The sequence below is a fragment of the Dryobates pubescens genome, chromosome 6, assembly GCF_014839835.1.
Source record: "Dryobates pubescens isolate bDryPub1 chromosome 6, bDryPub1.pri, whole genome shotgun sequence".
NCBI lineage: Eukaryota > Metazoa > Chordata > Aves > Piciformes > Picidae > Dryobates > Dryobates pubescens.
Window position 1 is genome coordinate 8702110 of NC_071617.1, and position 22868 is coordinate 8724977.

Consider the following 22868-nt stretch of genomic DNA (forward strand, 5'->3'; position numbering starts at 1 on the left):
CCCAAACAAAACCCCCCCAAAAACCCCCCACCAACCTTTCATGCCCCTCTCAGTGCTCAATCACTGTAGCCAGACCATGAAAATCTGAGGTACTAATTAGAAAACTATCAAAGGCCAGCAACCTAAACTGAAAACACCAAAACTCAGAAGGTAAAACCATGGGGGATTGTGATGAACCTGTGGACCTTCTGAAGAGCTCTGGTGAGGAGTTCAGTATTGAAAACATCACTGTGTTCCCACGAGAAGTTGGAAACTCCCTGGATTGGATGTTGGAGGATGAGAAGCCGCAAGATAAGATAGGAGGCCACCTGGACTGGAGTAACAAGTAACTATAGCAATGCTATCACTCACCCATAAGAATCTTGAGAAGAGTCTGTTAACCAATCACATGCAGCCATACTAACAAGATAGATACAAAGTGTGTGTTGCTTGCTGGAATAAAGGGGTCTTTTGTCTTCCTCTCTGCTGGTGTTTTATCTTCGTCGCCTTTGACGGTCACCCTATCCCTACAGCAACATAAAACTAATGCATTTTAAACATTCTTTCCATTTTAGACTTAACTGTATTTGAAACATAAGTAACCTGAGAAAAATTGTGCTTACTCTGATAATATCCTATTAGCAATTTTCTCTGTTACCTAAATTCACCTTCACTTAATTATGCCGCATAACCTTTCTGGAAGAGACAAGAAGAGCTCACTTAATTGTCTTCAATAAATTGATAGTCTCTAAATCAGGCCAAATATATGGAAACTATGTTCTTCAGTTATGATTCATACCATATAGCTATGGTACCATGACATACTTTATTAACAAATACACAAAACCCAACAGTGTCTGGTCCAGCCCAGCAGGTGTTCTTTGCCCCACAGTCACCTATACCCAAAGGAGTGAAGGAAGAAGGACAGAGATTTTGACCCAGTCCTGAGTCTCAACAAAATTTGTAACAAATATGTGGCCAGAAATTATGGCAGCCATTAAATGCAATTCTTGTGGGCTGGAAAGCTGTCAAAAGGTGACCCTTACACACCACTGATGTGGTGAACTTTGAAGACGGGTTCGTGTTACTTTAAATGAGGGGCTGGTCAGAAGATGACCTAAGGTGACAGGTGGTGACAGTACTACAAGGAATTTGAACTCTGTATTTTTGAAGAAATTAAGCTTTACTTCTGTTTAGGCTTTAGAGTGCTCTGCTGTCCTGGGTAATCCTGTGGCAAGTCTGCTCATGTTCAATATTAAGTTAAAAAGTAGGGATGTATGCTGATCACTGCAGCAGATAAGATTGTCCAGTCCTTGTTTTAATTGTCTCCTGTTGATGCCAGTGACAAATGTGCCTCTGTTAGAGGGAATCAGAACACAGTCCTCACATCCTTAGGACCTCCTATTGGTACATTAAACATTAGACTGGAAATACCCACAGATTCTTCTCCATGCCCATTGCAGATGCGCAGGCTTTCCAAACAAACCTAGCTGTGTAAATTCAACCTTTCAGATACAACATCCTCCTCTGGAGCTTTATAAAAATACCAGTGCAACATAGAGCCATTTTACAAAACAATTATATTTATAGAAAGGTATTTTAGTGGTATATGTTGAGGTAAATAATTACAACAGACCCAATAGAGGGCACGACCAGTGTTATGGAGAACTCTGGATGAAATTTGGCCAACAGCCTGTTTTATAAAAGCTAATATTTACCTACCAGATATGATCCCTGGTAAGGTGCTTATTGCTGTAATACTTCAAAATCATTCTTCAGTTTACAAATTGAAAAATATACGAAATTAGATCTGTATGAATGTTAGGTATTAGCTGTCACAAATTTTAAAAGGCATTGTACCAAGTTTTCTTAATTGTTTACTAACCAATTCGATTGTTGCAGGTAAATAAACTACAGCATACATTTTTACCTGACACCATGCATCAAAAATCACCATAAAAACTAAGTTTATCAAAGTCCAACTCCACAAGGAAAACATGAAAAAGTGCAAATTATGTACCCAGTATTTCTGTCACAGCTGGTTGGGTTTTTTTTGTCTCCTTAATATGGCATGAAAAAGGTTTACAGCATATATTAAGAAAATCCTTACAATTGTTCACCTCAATGCTTATATATACAACATTTTGTTCAAAGTGCTCACTATATGAAAAAAAACAAAAAACAAAACAAACAAAAAAACCAAAAACCAAACCAAAACTGATTGGATAAAAATATTTAAACAGTGCTTCCTGAATGTTCACGGAAAATTCTTACAACGCATCAGTCCCGCTTGTTTTCCTCTCCGCTCAGTGCAATGAGATGCAGAAGTCACATCAGCTTCGTGAGACTTGCTCGCCACGATGCCAGAACACCTCTGTTACAGTGGCATTCTTGGTGTCCCATTGGGAGTAGGTCTTTTGTTTTTCTGCAGGTGGCTTTGATGTTTTCGAGATCTTACTACTTTCATTCTTACTTCAAATACTTCTTGTATGGCTTTTCGAAAACAATGGAAATTGTAGTCTATTAATCCTACAGAGACAGAAATATTTTACAGGTTAGTGAAGACAGTTACACAAAGTATCACAGTATCACCAAGGTTGGAAGAGACCTCAAAGATCACCAAGTCAAACCTGTCACCACAGACCTCATGACTAAACCATGGCACCAAGTGCCAAGTCCAATCCCCTCTTGAACACCTCCCAGGACAGTGACTCCACCACCTCCCTGGGCAGCACATTCCAATGGCTAACAACTCTCTCAGTGAAGAACTTTCTCCTAACCTCCAGCCTAAACCTCCCCTGGTGCAGCTTGAGACTGTGTCCCCTTGTTCTGGTGCTGGTTGTCTGAGAGAAGAGACCAACTCCCTCCTAGCTACAACCCCCCTTCAGGTAATTGTTGAGAGCAATGAGGTCTCCCCTGAGCCTCCTCTTCTCCAGGCTAAACAATCCCAGCTCCCTCAGCCTCTCCTCATAGGGCTTGTGCTCAAGGCCTCTCCCCAGCCTCGTTGCCCTTCTCTGGACACGTTCAAGTGTCTCGATGTCCTTCTTAAACTGAGGGGCCCAGAACTGGACACAGTACCCAAGGTGTGGCAAATTGTCTGTATTCTATATTTAGTGAAATGCCACACTTTCTATCTGGAGGTCATAATCAGTGAATTTTCCAGGCATTTTTTTTTCTGTGCTAAGCAAAAGCACATTTGGTAAACACATACAATGTCCAATATTAGATATACTTATCAGTCTTAAGAGAAAACAAATAGAAGTTCATTGGCAAATACAGCCTTAATACAGAGCTTTGGAGAAGTGCTCAATATGCTACAAGAATATATTAAAATATTTCAGTTTGTTCAGTCTGGAGAAGAGAAGGCTGCGAGGTGACCTAATTGTGGCCTTCCAGTATCTGAAGGGGGCCTACAAGAAGGCTGGGGAGGGACTTGTCAGGATATCAGGTAGTGATAGGACTAGGGGGAATGGAATGAAGCTGGAGGTGGGGAGATTCAGGCTGGAGATGAGGAGGAAGTTCTTCCCCATGAGAGTGGTGAAGCCCTGGAATGGGTTGTCCAGGGAGGTGGTTGAGGCCCCATCCCTAGAGGTGTTTAAGAGCAGGCTGGATGAGGCTCTGGCCAGCCTGATCTAGTGTGGGGTGTCCCTGCCCATGGCAGGGGGGTTGGAACTAGATGATCCTTGTGCCCTTCCAACCCTGACTGATACGATGATAAAATATGGTGTCATATTATAAATTTGGCTTACAGGATAACTGTAATAGAGTAAAGTAGCATATAGTAATCAAATCAATTTCATGTTTTTTTGGCAATGCATAAGCTTTGAAATGGATACTTGATAGAAATATTACCAGGGAACAAGGCAGCTGTATTTCAACTTGCATTGCAATTGAAAAATAACACAAAAGACATGTTGCTATGTTACATACATACGTAATAGGTAGACAACATTACTGTGTGAGTGGGCTGAATGTGATCCCACAGCTGTTATTGGTAGTCAGTTGGAAGACTTAGTGGGTGCTACAACTGTGTAACACTGCAACACAACTTTAGAATTTTGGTACTCAGCTTATGACCTCACCCAAGCTTAATGTCACAAGCTTTCTTAACCCCTTCCTTAGAGTTCAGACAAAACCTTATATGGAAGTCAGCAGGCGCCAAAAGCTAATCTGTAATCCTAAAATTGTACTGTTAGAGCACAGGCTACAGCACTCAGTGTTCCCAACTCTGCAGACAAAGCAGCCTGATACATTTGTGGACAAACCTGAATGTGTGTTTACTCAACATGGTGTCTTTCCTGAAAGAGTTCTTAGTAGGTATGTAAAAATAACACTTTTTCTGCTTAAAGCAAAACTAGAAAGTGACTACATCTAATATTCACAGACAATAAAGGTGGTACAGGTAGTAAAGGGAAATTTAATAGGTTGAAGTTCTATAAAATAAAAAGCTAACTAGCCTGTCAAACAGCCCAGCAGACGTGGTACAGGTACTGCATTCACAAACACATGTAACACCGACTGCTGAATCAGTACCACAAGATGAGGATATGAGACCAGATGTCAGCTCATTCCTCTACTGCTCAGTTCTGGTCTCAGGCCGTTTCACTAAGACCTGTAACTTGGTGAGCATTGTGCTACTGAGCAGAGGGATCACGAACCAAGCTTTCACTACTGACCTTCAATAGGGTCAGAGACAACAGGAGAATTTTATGCACTAACTGCAAAATGTGAAAGCCATCCAGTTCCCAAATACACATTTTTTTCAAAAGCCTGCTTTCAGAGTTGAGGAAAGCAAGAACCTATTGCTTTCTGTCAGCCAGTTTCAGTAATTTTCTTTTGGATATGGTACAGAAGCTGTTCCAAACGTGTATGCTGGTGCCAACAGGTACAAACCAACATCAGCCAAGATAAACATTTGACTGTTGCAGATGGAAGCTTTACTGTGCTGGATGTAAACTTTCCTATGCTTTCATATCAGAAACTTGTTAAATACATTTATGATTTCATCTTATCTTAATGCCAGCACAAATAGCTCATGCCTTTAAATTCATTATGCAGGCTCTATCAAGCTGTACTTACCTTTAGCATTTGTGATACAGCTAGAGACTGTTATCAGCTGACAACAACCACAGTTACTGTTAATGTAAAAGTAATGAAATAACTAGCAAAATTACCTTTTCTCTCAAAGCTTTCTTCTCTGACAAAACAAACAAGAGCAAGGAATTTTGTCACCTCTTTTAAATAAAGGACAGTTGTATTATTCAGTTTTATGATTGCCATTGATTCTTTGTCATAAGGAGTTCCAGTGCCATCATCTTTAAGCCTAGGAGGCAATATTCAAACAAACAAATAAGAAAAGATAAACCACCACATGAGTTAATAAAAGTACTTCCACATTGGCTCTTTCCCCCAACAATCTCAACCTTCAAGAAATTTTCAGCCTTTCAGAGAGGCTCGTCTTCAAACTACACACTATAAACACCAAGAAGACATGGAGATTAAATCATTTATCCAATTACACACCACATCCTAGATCTGTGGATAGAATTCAGTTTGTTTAACTGCCAAGCACCTGAACTAGAGCCTTATTTTCCTCTGTTGGCTGCCAGCCACATAGCACAAGGTTGTCCGTTTTCCTTTAATCAATGCACTGTATTTGGACTTTTTATCTAAAACATGTGAACCAGTAAGTCTGTACTGGTAATTCCAAATCTCATAACCTTGCTTGAACCAGTGGCAGCTGGCTGATAGTTTAAAGCTATCATGAGACCCTCCTCATGAGATGTAGGCTTTTTCAAGACAATCACATGAAAACAGATTTCTCCTTCACAGATGATGTGTCATGATGATCACTAAGTTTTATGCCTTGCAATTTTACCCTCATTCCTGAATGCACAGAGAGATCTTATTAAATGAGTAGCTACCACCAACCTACTAGAACTATTAGTATCAGTAATTTATTAAGGTGACAAGTTCCACAGATGCTCCAGAAAAAAGAGGATAAGAAATGCATTGCTGTATCATGTCTTCAAGCTACAGCTGAAAGCATGGCAAGCAGATTTCTGGTGATAAATGTTAAATGGTTACACAAAGACAGTGGCAGAGTGACATTCTGTGAATTGAGAACCCCACAAGTGGTGGTGTTCAGATAATAAAGAAATGGTCTTTTAACTACAAGCAGCATCCTTCTAAGTTAGTGCACATTTAGTGCACATTTGCACTAGGGTTTTCCCTCACACCTTCTCCCAAGAGCGCAAGAAGTCTACCAACAGGTAAGAATGCAAGGCTACTAAAGACTACCACACTCAAAGCATGCCTTTCTTAGGAAGAGCTGTTATTACATTCAAGCCATTTAGAACATAACTTGCAAGGAGATGGACAAGGCATGCCAGGAGATCTCCAGCTGTTAATGTATGAGGATGGGAAACTGAAAAAAAATACCCTCAAAAAGGTCATGGAGGGAGAAGTGGATGAAGAGAGAACTGAAGCAAGAGTGAAGCCGCCCTCTGAGGCCAGTAGAGGCCACTAGATATTAAACAAAAGTAAATGTGGCTCCACTTTTGTTGTTGGTGGGTTTTTTAAATTATTTTAATGGGAGGAATCATTCTGTTCAACTCCTCCATGGGGAACAAAAAGATAAAGTCAACATCTCTGTTTCTTTCAAGGTTGGTTACTTCCCACTCCTTCCTCCAAATAGCACTACTAGAATTGAAAGAGGAAGGTGTTCACAAAAGCAGGGAACAGTGCTTGCTGCTGGCAGGGGATCTGTACCTCAGAGGCCTGCCATTGCCTCCTTCTCCCCTCTCCGGACAAATCACTCTGGCAAGTTACACATGCTCATCATTGTTTATACTCACATCATTCTAATTTTCATAGAATCAATAAGGTTGGAAAAGACCTCAAAGATCATCGAGTCCAACCTGTCACCCAACACCTCATGACTACTAAACTATGGCACCAAGTGCCACGTCCACTCCCCTCTTGAACAACTCCAGGGACAGTGACTCCACCACCCCCCTGGGCAGCCCATTCCAATGGCTAACAACTCTCTCTGTGAAGAACTTTCTCCTCACCTCCAGCCTAAACATCCCCTGGTGCAGCTTGAAACTGTGTCCTCCTGTTCCGGTGCTGGTCACCTGGGAGAAGAGACCAACCCCTCTCCTGGCTACAACCCCCCTTGAAGCCATTCAGGTTCTAGATACACAGTTTTATGAAAAACATTAACAATTTACTTACCCATATATACAAGAAATGTCAATCACAACATCTATCATATCACAGCAGAGCTCATAAGTTTGCATATCCACTGGAGTACTGTCCGTTGCAATGTAGATCTTACTGACTACATCAAACAAAAATGCTTTTTCAATCCCAGAATTCTATTTAAGGGGGGGGAAAAAAGAAAAAAGAAAGAAAGAAAAATGAAGTGGAAGTTACATCTTGAAAAATTAATACCAAGCTTTTTTGTTCCCTTATTTGCCTGTTGCACTTAAAAAGCTAGGTTGAAGGAGTGGAAGTTAAACTGGAATCAAGCTCGTTTGGGAAGAACTGTGCATACAGCTCCACTGCTTTTGGTGTAAACTGTAATGCTCATATACTTTCCACCTTTCAAGTTACACTCCCAAAACTCCCCTCTCTGGAATAACCTCTGGACACATTGCATTTCCATTTTCAATGGAAAAATGCAGGGGGAAAAAAAGTCTTTCAAGATCAGGATTTTTAGACTTTTCATTGTAACAAGTGACGCAGAGAGCTGCAGTTTGAAGTTGTTTTAGCTGGACATGTTAAGAAGGTAGAAACAAGGAAAAGAAAAAGTTGATGGACAAAAAGAAGGCACTAGAGTTCAGGAATTAATCTCTCAGAGTAATTGAGAATTTGTTGAGGTCTGTAGCTGCTTTAGCATCTGGTTCCTTAGAACATCTTGTTAGGATCCCAGGAGAAAGTCCAGTATTTTGCTGGTGCTCTTTCAGTTTCCATGGAGCACTGATGGTTAAAAAGCCATGTTTATAATGCTAAGGCTTGCTAATGTGATGACAGTCATGCTCTTGTCACCTGGCCAAGCTGATTAAGACTCTCCATATTGGAGATGTGTTGTATTCACAGCCCTCAGAGGCTAGCCAGGAATGCTAGCTTATACTCAGCATAGACAAACTGCCTGGAAAAAAAAAAAAGGGAGGGGGGAGATGTGTAGTGATATCAAGGGATTGTACCTGGGCAACTGTCCCAGCATGAACACAAAGGACAATTACCCAACATTGCTAAAGCTCAAGTGTGGTGGTTTTAGGCTATACCTTTAAAATTTAGCTGTTGATTTCAAGCAGAAAAGTAGGAAAATATAAATAACTCACTACTGGGTGTCAAAAGGAAAAGAAAATATTATTCTAAACAAATTCATTGCATAAATGTCTGGGATAAGAGGAGCTGTACTATAACAATTCTTTCACATTTCCCATTCCTTTTCTCTTCTCTTCTGATCTTGGCTGTTTTGCTTCACTTGGGAAACAGATAACATGCTTCTGGGTGGCTTTGGGATAAGTATAACCCACTGCTTTCTCCCTCAACTCCTCTCTATCTTGGCACAGGAGGATCTGGGGGGGCAGTGGAACAGCTCTCCTTGGTCTTTTGGACCAGAGGGGTTTTTCATGCTGTTTGCTAATCATAAACATCTGTGTAATATTGTAAATCCTGGCTATTTTGTACATATTCATTGCATTCCATTGCAGAGTGTAGTTTTTGCTTGTAAATACAGCTTCATTTGCTTCTAACTGAGTTGGTCTGGCTAAAAGGTATTGCTGGGAGGTAATTTCAACCCACCACACTCAAGCTTCAATGTGCTTCAAATCTGTTTCAAAATCCACTTATTCAAGCAAGACACCACTTTGTCCCCATAAACCCCAAGTTATCTCCATATGGGGGCTTCCCTTTTTAACATGGTTGGGGATTGCTGCTGCAGCAGTTTTGTAACTACCAAAAAAACACACTGAAAACCCCTAACAAGTTTGAATAGCTTCAGCTTCCTTTGGAATTACACATTTCCTTTTCATTGAATCATAGAATCAATAAGGCTGGAGAAGACCTCAAGGATCATCAAGTCCCACCTGTCACCCAAGACCTCATGACTACTAAACCTCAATCAACTACTTAACACATACTTCAGAGACTATATTGACCCTCCTGCTTTCCAAGTGTCCCAAATGGGTAGAAAAATCTCAACCCTAGATGTGCTGTTGAACAGTTGCCAGCAATATTTTGGATGTTTTTCTTCTTAAAGAGGCTCAATTCTTCCACTGTTGCACACACAGCTAAGACTGGAAACATCCATCAATAACAGTGTTAGAGGTGAATTTGTTGCACTTCATTATGAAAAGGAGTCAGAGTGGCATATTTCAGTCAATAGTTAATAAAAAAAACAATATTCAAACCCAAGTATGTGTTATGGATACCTTTAGTATGTAGGCTGAAGCTCACAATGTACAAGAAGAGTGTCAGAGAACTGGCTTTGTTCAGCCTGAAGGTTTGCTGCTACCTAAAAATACCTAATGTAAGCGCGCGCAGAAGACAGAGCCAAACTCTTCACAGAGCTACAGTTTTGAAGGACAAGAGGCATGAACTGGAATGTTGACTAGATATGAGACAACATAAAAATAGCATGAGAGTGGTGAAGCACTGGGAGCACACTGGTCTGAGATTTTGTAGAGTTTCCATCCTTGGAGATAACTCAAAGCTGGACTGGCCCCAGTCAAGAGCAACCTGCTCTAGCCAGCCTGACCGAGCACAAGCTGATCCTTAAGGTCCCTTTTAGCCTACATGGCTCTATGAGTCTAAGTTTTTTGAGCACTAAGAACAAAAATGCATGCATATTTGTTTTGTTTATTCAGGCCAAATCTGATAGGTTTGTAATCTTAATTTTTAAATAACAATTCTGACAGCATCTGACATACTTCAACAGATTCTGTCAAATAAGATAAATCACAAGATTCGCCTGTAAATATTATACATATAGCCACATATTATATATACAGCCACAATTCACACACAGAATCACCAAGGTTGGAAGAGACCTCAAAGATCATCAAGTCCAACCTGTCACCACAGACCTTGTGCCTAAACCATGGCACCAAGTGCTACATCCAATCCCCTCTTGAACACCTCCAGGGATGGTGACTCCACCACCTCCCTGGGCAGCACATTCCAATGGCTAACAACTCTCTCAGTGAAGAACTTTCTCCTCACCTTGAGCCTAAACTTCCCCTGGTGCAGCTTGAGACTGTGTCCTCTTGTTCTGGTTGCCTGGGAGAACAGACCAAACCCCTCCTGGCTACAACCACCCTTCAGGCAGTTGTAGACAGCCATAAGGTCTCCCCTGAGCCTCCTCTTCTCCAGGCTAAACAATCCCAGCTCCCTCAGCCTCTCTTCACAGGGCTTGTGCTCGAGGCCTCGTTGCCAAAAATACAAGCCATTTTAAACAGAAGAGGTTGGAACTTGAGCCCTGTAGTGTCATTCATGAGGAATCAATTTTAAATTTGTGTTATATAAAGAGAGATTCAGTGACAATTTCAGCTCTACAGGTAAGATGTACTTTAAATTATTAAGATGCCAGTGATAACATAATAAGATTTAACAATCAGAAGTCATTTTTCTCTCTCAGAACTTTAGCTGCTGCAGCCTGCCCGTACTTGCAGTGATGGATTAAAACATTTTCCTTGTGAGATGTTTGCCATGCCAACCAGTTATGCATGCTGGCAAGGGCAGAGCTTGGTGTCTTAACTTAAACCATGCTTGTTTTCCATTGAGACTAATACACCATTGTAGGGCTTGCTGAGAAACTGGCATGTATTTGTTTCTGTCAAACTCCGTTCGGTGACAGAAGCCTCTGTAAAAGGTAGGATGGACTGCCAGGAGGAGTAAGCACTGAACTGTACCCACATTTGCCAACTGAAAAAAGTAAAGGATGCCCCAGAACGTTTGTAAGGAGATCATAGAATCATTTTGTCTGGAAAAGACCTTTAAAATCATTGAGTCCAACCATTATCTAACTATCAGGGCTGGGGCTAAACCCCAGCAGCCTCAGCACCACATGCCTGCATCTTTCAAACACCTCCAGGGATGGGGATTTAGATACCCCTTTCAGTAAAGAAATTTCTTCTAATACCCAATCTAAACCTCCCAGGTGCAGCATGTGTTACTGGGGAGAAGGGACCAACAGCTTACCTTACCAAATTACTCAACTAAAAATAATCCAAATTAGTACAAACAGCAAACAGGGAGCTGGGGTTGTTTAGCCTGGAGAAGAGGAGGCTCAGGGGAGACCTCATTGCCCTCTACAACTACCTGAAAGGTGGTTGTAGCCAGGAAGGGGTTGGTCTCTTCTCCCAGGCAACCAGCACCAGAACAAGAGGACACAGTCTCAAGCTGTGCCAGGGGAAGTTTAAGCTGGAGATGAGGAGAAAGTTCTTCACCGAGTGAGTCGTTCGTCATTGGAATGTGCTGCCCAGGGAGGTGGTGGAGTCACCATCCCTGGAGGTGTTCAAGAGGAGATTGGACGTGGCACTTGGTGCCATGGTTTAGTCATGAAGTCTGTGGTGACAGGTTTGACTTGGTGATCTTTGAGGTCTCTTCCAACCTTAGTGATACTGTGATACTGTAAAATGTAAATCCACATCCCTGTGTCACATAACTTGATTGCTTGGTAATGACAGGGTAGTTTAAAAGATTACATCCTTCTACAAGAAGCTGAGTGTTAGTCACATAAGATTTACACAGGGTTTGAATGCAACTGTTACTTTTATGATTTACAAGCAGTTATGTTAAAGAATGTAGAAGCAGTAGTATCACACTGATGGCTCCTCAAACACACAACCTAACACACTGTGGCACTATAAAGTTAGGCAAAAAACCTTCTGTGAACTAAAGAATCATCACAGATCTATTTTTGTAGTCATCAGTTTCAAATGTTGGAAGTCTTCACAGCGTAAATGAAAGCACATCTTCATGAATATTGCTGCAAAACCCAAACTAGAACACCAATACACCCACACTTTGATATACAACACACTGGCTTCCTGAGATAAGCCATGACCAAAATCCATGTCAAGATTTGTTGTCACAAAGTTGCTAAAGTAAAGCACCCACTAATTCTATGCCAGAGAAAAATGTTTAGTCTTCCTGTGAGAGTCATTTGGAGTCTTTTGTTTACAGACAGAAGATACTTGTAAAAACGGACACCAAGCATACTGAGGACAGGGATGCTGCTACACCTTGCTCCAGGTCATTAACAAACTCTATTTGGAACTAAGAAACAGTCTGTTTCCCCTAGTGAATAGGAAAAATAGCATCTTTCTCACTTTTTTCAGTTTCCCATTCATTTTAAAGACTTGTTCCTCCTTACAAACCACATTTGTTGCTCTAGACATTATTGGAGCTGCCTTCTGGGTGTTCTAGACACACAAGCAACTGCCATCAGACATTCAGGAAGCAGCTTGTGTTTGATTCATCTGGTGGTTTGGTGGAAATTTTTCACCAACTCCAAAGAATGAGGAGACCCCATACAGAGAGCCGACTCAGGAGTGACTGGGGCGTCTGACACAAGCAGGACTACCATTCAGACAGCTTTCTCTTTAAGGCTGTGTAGCATGTTCAATATCCAATTGCTTCAGAACTGTTATTACTCCTTCATTACCCTTCTGTCCTAAATGGAGTTCAAGACTGGATGATATCTGGTACATGGTTCAGCCATTTTGGTAGAAGCAGATCTTTGTAACAACCCATTCACAATGAAATAGCATCATTCATTGCCTAATAGGAAGAGAATAAGCCTCAGAAAGACCTTTCTCTAATCCTAGCTTTCCCTTTCAGCAACACATCCAATTGTTCTCTCTCTCCATTTTCACACCCTAAACTGAGAAACTGTGAGGTCTACTTTTACCCTACAGGCCGTTGAATGATATTAAATAATTTCACTAATTCAAAATCACAACAAAGGACCAACAAAATACCTTGTTTGGAAATTGAAATGTGACAAATTAATGCTAGATGCAGAAGGTGCAGAATTAGAATAGTGTGAGAAAGGGTGCAGTTTCAAGAGCCACTATGACCTGACTTAATGACCACCAAAATGGGGAGTTCACACTTTTCACAACTCAGGCAGTGTGTTTCCCTTTGCTCACAGCCAACATTTTCCCATCTCTTACCTTGTGCCATAACAAGAGCGTGTTGCACTCTTCCACAACTTGCTTTTAACTAACTTTAAAATTGCATTAATGTTGTCATAGTGGCTCCATGAGGGAACAGGTGAGTGCCAGAACCAGTATAAAGGAGAAGAGGTCACAGGAACAGTGGAGCAAGCAATTATCCCCACAGTGATAACAAGTCACTAGATACACAAAGCTCCCTACATGGACTCTGCTTCTAAACACTTCAAGACAAGAGACAATTTCATGTGAGGTAAACTTTGATATAAAGAGTTAATTCTAGGAAGCACTACAGACAGGTCTACATAGGGAGTCAGACTAAATGATGTCCCTTTAAGAATGTATTTACAAAAATGTTAAGTACTACTTAAACAAGTGCATGCAGCACAGACCTTTGCAGCATTCAGATTAATGTAGGAGCAGGAAAGTGATGACTGCTAACCCACTTCATGTGATTCAGGAAATACTAACAATATCTCAGCAGCTCAGCAATGCTGTGCAATAGGCAAGGAGGTGTGACCAAGCTGCATGTGGGTGCATTTCAAGTAAGTTCTGATAAATTTCTCAGAGAGTTCAGGTTGCTCACAATCTCCTAGAAGACAGCGAGCAGAGTATCTGAACGTGCAGGTTGGACAGTTGGATCTACAGACAAAGTATGTAACAAGTACTTACTGAAATAAAGATGTTAAGCAGGTTTTCCAGTGTTGGGAGCTGCGGAATCAGTTTCTGTACCACTTTGCTAAATGCTTCAAATATAGAATGATCATATATGCTTGTCAGATAAAAGCTGGAAAAAAACGTCACCACATTTTCCTTTTAGCCATACACTGTGAACATGATGTACCTTTCATAACATGAGTGAAATGATGAAATATTGTCAAACAGCAAGTGCCTACACTTATGCAATTACCCCTCGTGATTAAAAGTCACATGTTTTGCTTGAAGCACGGGACTTCATCTTTACACACACCCCAAAAAATCCTAGACACTGCAAATTAGACCTTGATGTAGAATTTCGTGATTCAAATCCCACTTTGGTATTCTTAGAAAACTACTTTTCAAATTGTAGGAGAGGAATATTACTGAGTATGTCTGTTGTGATCTCCTTTCTGAAAGCTGTGGGCACATTTATCAATGCAATGATGCAGTGAAGAAATTAAGAGCTCTAGAAAGCTGGCATGCTCACAGAACAGGCCCTCTCTTTTAAGTGTATTTGTTCTTGGCATTAAGTAATAAAGAAGCCATGACAGCTTGATGTCCTCTAGCTCCCAGTCTGCAGAAGTCCACTATTTGTCATTATTTGCTAGAATAATCTGCTTTATCTGCAGACATCAGGCAAAGACATGGCACCACTCTTCCCACGTGGCTCCAAGCAGACTGCAGCTGTGAGGACTAGTAATTGGGAGGGGATTGTGAGGCAGACAGGTTTCAAAGAAGGCAAAAGCTATGTAGGTGCTGGATGGAGCTCTACTGGATGGAGCTTCAGCAGTTGCTGCCACTGTCCAAGCAACTTATTTCAAGACAGCAGCTGCAGCAAAAACTGGTAGGACCTCTGACGTATTTGTCTTCCGTTTCTAAGCGCACCTCTCCATCTTCCCCTCCAAGACAGAAATCAGAAATAAGATAGTTTGTTTGGCACAGATCATATGCAAGGTCTCTGATTATCCTGTTCCATCATATATCAAAAGCTTGCTGCCAGCTACTTCAAGAGAACAGAAAATGGTAACATGTCAGTCAAATAAGCTCCTCTCCTCTTTAGTGTTCTCTGCACAGCAGCTTTTCTCACCTGAGGTGAATCTTTTCCAATCCAGCATCTGCAAGGTCATCATTTGCCCTCTGGTGAATATCTCTTTGTGTTTCAATCTTGTGATCATCAGACAAACCATCCACTTTATGGATAAAGATTTCAAAGTTGATATCTGGATTCACTTTATAGGCTCTGGTGACAGTAAGGTGCAACCGAGCTAATGCTTCCATATAATCATCCTAACAAGAGAAAAACAAAAGCTACAACTGTCAGAAAGTTCTGAAAAATACATGCAAAATTTTATAACATACAACATTTATGATAACATCAACAACAGCCTCCCTCCCCCCCCCCTTTTTTTTTTACAAGAAAAATTTCTCATTAAATGTATTAATAAAATCTTGTGTGACTGTATGGTCCTGCTCTGGCAGGTGGGTTGGACTCAAAGACCTCCAGAGGTCCCTTCCAACCCCTAACATCCTGTGATCCTGTCATTTTTGATTACATACATAGAAGCCTGAGCCTACATCCAGCATGTACACACCAATCTCATGCTATCAGCAAATAGGAAACTTTCAGATGTTAAAGCAAATTAGTCAATTATTGAACATACTACAGAGAGAGATGAGAAACAAACCAGCAGCTCTTCAAGTTGGAATGACTTTCTCTTAATGTATGTTTTTGATGAAACCTATTTATTTGCTTTGAAAAAAACCTTGCTTTCCAACCCATTTGTCTATTGCTGAAGGAAGAAAAGATGGTAGCCTAAAGCCCCTTTTTTATTACCTGAGAATCAATAACAAATATCAGTGCTCCAGTGCCTCTGAAAATCATCTCATAGTCAAATGTAGGGTCAAAGAAGTCAATTTGCCCAGGAAAATCCCATATCTGAAAGTTGACAAAGGAGCTGTTGGAAACATCCTCTCTGCAGATCTTGTTTGTGCTCTCCAAGAACAGAGTCTCATTTGGTGACATTTTGTGAAAGACAACTTTCTGAATGGAAGATTTCCCACTTCTTCTTAATCCCATGAGCAGGATTCTTGGCTTAACTTCAGTACTGAAGGGATCATTGAAATCCAAAACTGAACAAAATCACACAAGAAGAAAAGTAATACACTAAGGAAATATAATTAGTGACAGCCAGATAACATGCATTTGACATTTATTTTCATGACATTTTTAGTTGGATTTATGCAAATGTTGCCAATTTTTAAGCTTGGAGAATAGTGCTACAGGCACTGCATTTAAATTATTTGCCTCTTAGGCTGTACTACCTGAAAACCTACCTCTCACCTGTAAGAAACATACATAAAGCTTCATCATTCTGTATGTGAAAAATCCTGTGGCACACAGACATTCTAAATCACCTAATTTTATTCCAATGAACGCTAGCCCACATACATTGTAACCCAACTTTAAAGAAGTATCATCCAGTAACAAACAACCTTGTTGATACATCACACTACTGGGAAAAAGTTTGTATTAGGTACATCTGTGTGATATTTCTAAGGCTACAAAACTGTTTATTTATACATAATAAAATACAAATATGTAAAATAGAAGTCATACATCCCAGGAGCTATAGGAAGAGGACAACTCAACATGCACACAATTCCTCTATGTTGAGACTTACAGCACACTAGTGAGCACAACAGGAGTCCTTTTCTAAGGTGGTTAGGATTCCACCTGCTGTTGAATAACTTGTTTCACTATCTGTGAAAGTTTGTTATCCAGTAATAAGATTACAGCCTATCCCCTGCCTATTTGCAAAACAAAGGCCTGGGAACACAGTGATTTCATTGTGCTGCCTACCCCTGTTGAAACTGGTACCTCTAAAGCACAACATTTTCTAGTGCTGATGTGTTGTACCAGCATAAACATAGTTATGGGAGTAAACTACAACATTATATCTGTAAGGACATAAATGTATAGCTATCCACACCTGTAAGCACACCAGCTTCAGATATCTCTAATCAAAACAGCTGCAACAGTCTAAATTAATGCATTTAGTTGGCCTAGAACTTGAAATGTCCCTTGGTGCTGAGCTGAAAATTGTACGGTGTGTAGATGTAAAAAGCTTTCAAACACCTCTGTGATAACCTGTCTTAGGTGTCAAACAAGCAACTCAAAAAAATGAGTTGTCAAAGCTAAATATGCAGAGTGAGGCTCACAGCACACAGTGGTCATGTTCAAATACTGGTCAGTCAACAGGCTAAACACACTAGCTGTCAGGCAGACCTTCTCCCACCCTTTGCAGTACAGATTACTCAACATAACTCAGAGTACCACATCACTGCATCTCTTTTCCTGCTGGATAAAGTCTGAATTGCAGAGAGCCATCACACATTTGTTCATATGCATCCTTCTTGCTTATGCTTTTATTCCAAAAGCTCAAAAATGCAATGCAAGAAACCTCAGCAACAACAACTTAAGCCTGTCAATTTATTACACAGCCTCATGGGCCAAAACCCAAGGATAGCTTGAAGGAATTATTTGCCTGAGAGCATGTTTTACACACAGGGGGTGTGTTCCTCAAGCCTCACTCACAACTTTCAGAAGCAAGATCAGGATGAGCCAACCAGGAGGGCACAGAACGTTTCTCATGTTTGTTTGTGCCTCCTGAGCTCCAGTTATATAGAATTAGGGCTTCTCAACTAATGGTCTGGTGGTGTTAGTATTAAACATCCCCTGGCACCATCTACTGGCTTGTGAGTGCTTATGCCTCTCAGTGTGGGTTCATGCCAGCACAGTGACTGACAGGAGTTGAAAAATCATTAGCAGTGGAATCCTATCCATTTACAATACATTTGAAAGGCCTTGACAGGTACTACCACTTACTGTGCTCATCAATTATCACACATGCAACACTGCCAGGCTGAAGCAGTGAGCAGATGAAACTCCTTCACGCAGAACAGCAACAGGTAACTCTGTAAGAATCTCAACTGTGTAACACAGCAATGGCCAACTGCTGATCCACAGTCAAATTTAAGAAGTAATAAACCACACTATAATCACACTGCTCTACTCTTCTTCTCAAGCTGAACAGCGATACTAACCTCCTGTGGCTGCAAGAAACATAAGCCTACAATACTTCACACCAATAGAGGCATAATAAACATCGTGCTCTAGCACAATGAAACAGTATGATATGCTTTTGAGGTGTGATCTTGTCACTAAAGCTAACCAAAGGTTCAGGATTTTGCAGTATTTCCTCCACCCTGCTCTCATCTCTAATGTACGAAATTTCTACAGCTGCCAAATATATAGCTGCAATGTCATTAATGTGCATATATCCATATGTTACATAATGAGCATTTTGGCCATCAGAAGGTAAAAAATCATTTATTCAAAGCTCTACAGGAAGTAGTTTAATTTATAAAAGCATATAAAGAATGGTCTTTTGGCTGAGGCTTTATTGCATGTTTGCAAAAAAAAAAAAGTAAAAACTCCCATACACGTTGAACTTACTAAATCCACTTTAGTATGGATTTGTACTTTGTGCCCCCTTCCTCTCCCCACCACAATAACACCAACTTCCCCCTGTGTGTCTTATGACATATCCTCCAAATAACAGATATGACGTGCTATGGCTGATCTGGAACTCAACACATGCCAGCTGGCTGGACCATACACATGTTCATTGGTTTGCCAGCTGCTGCCACAGAGAACACACAAAACTGTCCCTCTGAGGACATCAAAACTGTGGAAACTTCAGCATCTTTAAGATGTCTTTCATTTAAATTTGGTTGAAGGTGGGCAGCAGTTTCCAAAGTTCTAACTGGTGATGAGACAACTAGAAGACTGGCTACCTACATAACTCCTATTTCTTTAATAAACGGGCTAAAAACATATATGTATCTTTAAAGCATGTTCAATAACTTGGGCATTAAATTATTTCATGTTGTTATGATTTTTATGGACTGTAATGCTTACTAGGAAGAAATTGCTTTATATTAAAGCCATACTAAAAAAATACTACAATTGCAAGCGCAACTCTGCAAGTGCAGAGTTACTGATGAGAAGAATGAACACCAGCTCTTCTGCTAGTAAAACTGTTATTTAGCTTTTGAAATCCTGCCAGTTCAAAGACAGGGAAATGTAAATGAGTATCATCCAAATCTGACTAGATAGCAGGGCTGCTGTAGCACTTTCCTTTGAGAGAGAGTTAAGAGATTACCTTATATGTAAAGGAATTGGACGATGTGCTGCCTGCCCACATTCCTTTGCAGAGTACATGACAACTCCTCCTTTAATTTGCCACAGAAATGCCAGTAGATGTGTCGTTGCAACTTCCCTGACTAGGTTACTGAGTGAGATCAAAATATGCATAAGAGAAACACTAAACTCTTCCCTGTTCCATAATGGGAAAGACAATTTTCTCTATTGTTATCTGCAACACATTTCCTGCTTTGTTTCCTTTTCCAAAGAGTAAATGCCATGAAATGCCAGTTTCTAATATGTATCAACAGTCCTTTATATTTCAACTCTTCTAAGCAGCTGGAAAGAACAGAAGTCATGCTGGTTAGAGGCCATACCCACTGAAGTGTTCATAAATTAAACTTAACAAATGCAAAAGCACTTTCAGCATAGAGAAGCACTCGATTCTTTACACAATTTCTGTAACTGATGTTCTGTCCTCGGTTATGGGCTGCTATTTGCATGTGTTGCGACACGCAGCAAAGCTCTACTCTGAGGAGTTAATCTAGAACTGCAGGTAGTAGACTGACCTGTCTCACCAGGATGCACAACAGCACACAATGAATACTTCAGTATCTCCTTCACACTATTAGAGATTATCAACCGATAACTAAAACAGTTTTTGAAGCCTACCATAAATTCCACATCAATTGCAATTAATTGTCAAAGCAGGTGACTCTCAGCACTTCACAGACATAGGTGACAGGGATGCCACACTGGCACATGTATTTGTAGGTCTCAGTTTTCAAACACTGAAATAAAGTGCTGCAGTTCATCAGCTCAAGTGATGTCAAGCAAAAAAAATATTATTTTGCTCATGTTACCATCCATAAGGTAACAAGCCTTTCAGTTTCCTTTTAAACTAATACAGCTAGTAATGATTCTTTTTGCCCACTAACACTATTAAGTTTTAACCTTTTTTGAGTAATGGAGAACTAACAGTCTCCACTCATGTATTTTCAAGCCCATTGATCTTGTAGCTTTTACAGTACTACTGTGTAATATCTGCAGCACTTCGGAGTGCTGTCAAGACAATAACCTTACATAACACACAGTGAACATCTTCAACACTAACAGATGGCCTGAGCTTAGAGAGTTAACAGAGAAAGCTTATATGCAACCAAGCAAACTGTTCAGCTACTGTGGGTTCATAAACATTGCAGAAATGCCTGGTGGAAGGACATTTTTGTGGCTAAAGACTGAGAACCAGAAGACCTGGTTCCACTTTGCCACAAGTGCAGTACTCTGCAATGGTATGTCTTAAAGCTACTTCCTTGGACACTCTGTAGAGAGTTTCCCTGCTTCTAAATACTTTAATTGCATACATCAAAAATATGACTAGGCTTTATGCAAACTACATGCTTTAAGGTCTCTGAATGTGACTCCAAGTGCAAAATTAAAATATTAAGAGCACAAGAGCATTCAGGCTGGAGACAAGAAACAAGTATGGGGCGAGAGACAGGGTGAAGTTTTGCAATCTCCCATAAGTCTACAAGTACATTATGTTTTCACTTTTAAGCTTTTCCATTCACTCTCAACAGCCATGCAGTGAAGCCATTCTTATGGTGCTCTTTCCATTCTTTCTCTGTAGAAAAGTGGAGGTTGTAACACTACATTATGAACTACTTACTGTGCAGATCCAGGAACACAGAGGACAAAAACTGGGGAAAGTTTTCCCCTTGTCCTGCAGCCCAGTGTTCAATACACAAAGTGCAGACCCAAATCCCAACCCTCTCCATTACAGATGCTCTATACCTCTTTCTCCAGAGTTCAGAATGAAACAGAAAGCCAGAAGACTTAAAATGTTGAAATGGTCCCTTGTCTTCATCCTGCATAGAAAAAGTCTGCCAATGGACTGCCTTCTGCTACACCAGATGGAAAGATTTGTACAATATTCTGGTATTACAGTGAAGCTGAAATTGAAATTTTTAGCACTCTAACAAAGTTCCTGTTGATAAATTTCCAATTAAGTTCCTCTGAGGGCAGAATGTGGATTATTTCTCTACAAAACATGCCAACTTAATTTATCACAAAAGAAACACACTGAAATATATTCTCTTTGCACTGAAATAAAGGCAATTCTCAGCCATAGGTCTTACACCCTAACATTCCCACAGCCTTTAACCACGTAGGCTTATACTCAAAGCACTCCCCCAAACTGCAGTAGTCACTGTGATACCTAGAACTGGGCCTTCAAGAGGAAGGGTTCTGCATGCTAGTAATCAATGCAGCCTTAAAACATGTGGCCTTTTATTATGCTCTTACAAAAATAAATATTTTTTTGTTAAAAAAGACATTATTTTTCCACCCTGAGACACTGAAAGTTCTCCAAGCTCGTTTGTGAAATCCATCTTAGAAGAATGAATTCAGGCTGTGAATGAAAGCAACAGGCTCCAAACTGGCATTGCTTTTTTTTTCCCTTTTGTACTGAATGAGACTGCTTTTCCTGGTAAGCCTGTCCTACATCACCATCCATACTGACACAGATACACAGCAAGTAACGCAGGTCCTCACTTGCACGCACAACAGACACGCAGCAGAGCCTGCCACTGCGGGAACTGACATTCACAGCTGCAGAGCAGCCCTGGACACAGAGCCGCAAATTGTCACTGCCTTTTATAGCCTGACACCAAATCACCCCACCTCCTTGGCACACTCAAGTCACATCATTAGGCTGTGACCACTAATAACTAATAACTCTCAACCCAGATGTGGAAAATACTGAAAGGAAATTGCCTTCACCACCACTTGACTGCACTCCTTTTGACTTTTCCTTCTCTCCTAACCCTTCCTGCAACCTGTCAGTCCCTACCCTTCCTGCTGCCTGTCAGTCTCTGCTCTCTCTGATCCCACGGTAGCGCCCAGGGAGCACCCTGTCCCCATCCTGTCCCCTCCACAGCATCCTCGCTCAGTCTGGCCTCTTACCACCCACCTCCGTCACCGTCGAGGCCTGCCCTCCCTCCGGACGCCTGGCCTCTCTCCGGACGCCTTGCCTCCCTCACACCGCTATCCCTGGCTCCCTCCGTGCCCCGCTCACCCCCGCCAAGTCCCAGTTCCCGCGGGAAGCCTCGCCTCCTCCCTGACCCACATCGCAGGCAGGCAGGCCCGACCCCCCAGCAGCAGAAACTCTCACCTCCCGACGGTGGCCCCGTCCCACCCGCCACCATCCCTGCCTCATCTCGGCCCCTGCCCCGCCTTATCCACATCACCGTGCTCATGCGGCCGGCCCTGCCCCGCACCTCGTCCACTGCCCCGCCTCACCTCACTAGCTGCCGGCCACTGCTCCACAGCCCCCTTGCGAGGCCGGTGCCTGCGCCCCCGGTCTCTGGGAGTTGCCGCCGCCTCCCCCTGCAGTTCCATGGCAGCCGCGACGCCGCTCCCCACTGTCCCCGGTGCAGATGCCGCGAGTGGTACTCACACGCCTCATCGCCGCCGCTCTCCGCGTCCCCGTCCGAGAAGGACTCGGCCCCGTCGGCGTAGCCCGCCAAGCCCACGATCTCCTCCTCCTCTTCCTCCTCTTCCTCGTCCCCCTCCTCCTCCGTCAGCTTCCTCGGCACCTGGCTCATGCCGACCACGCTCCCGGCGGGGCTCCGAGGACCCCTCTGCCTCCGGGCAGCCTCGGGGCACGCCTCGCCGCGGGCGCGGGGGGCCCAGGTACCGCACTGGCGCCGCGCCCCGCCGCCGCTCCTTGCCGCCGCTTCCCTCCCCCGCACGACGCTCGGCGGAGCGCACGGCGCAGCCTGCCGGCGGGGCGC

At 41.9% G+C, this 22868-nt stretch overlaps 1 protein-coding gene across 1 annotated transcript; it reads right to left on the reverse strand.

The window, feature by feature from the left end:
• Nucleotides 1–2168: 2168 nt before the first annotated feature.
• Nucleotides 2169–22868, reverse strand: RRAGD (Ras related GTP binding D). The gene is made up of 7 exons (XM_054162579.1): nt 22532–22868; nt 15703–15998; nt 14956–15155; nt 13842–13956; nt 7216–7358; nt 5154–5302; nt 2169–2508 (listed from the first exon to the last, which is right to left on the reverse strand). The coding sequence occupies exons 1-7, from the start codon at nt 22677–22679 to the stop codon at nt 2357–2359; spliced, it is 1203 nt and encodes a 400-aa protein (XP_054018554.1). The 5' UTR covers nt 22680–22868; the 3' UTR covers nt 2169–2356.

What these genes read in the sequence shown, in the direction of transcription:
- RRAGD (XM_054162579.1), bottom strand. Translation starts at nt 22,679, where the DNA reads ATGAGCCAGGTGCCGAGGAAGCTGACGGAGGAGGAGGGGGACGAGGAA. An exon ending in TTGGAAAAGATTCACCTCAG is followed by an intron (nt 13,957 to 14,955) that starts GTGAGAAAAGCT and finishes GTTTTTTTCCAG; the next exon opens with CTTTTATCTGACAAGCATAT. An exon ending in GACATTTCTTGTATATATGG is followed by an intron (nt 5,303 to 7,215) that starts GTAAGTAAATTG and finishes ATTGCCTCCTAG; the next exon opens with GCTTAAAGATGATGGCACTG.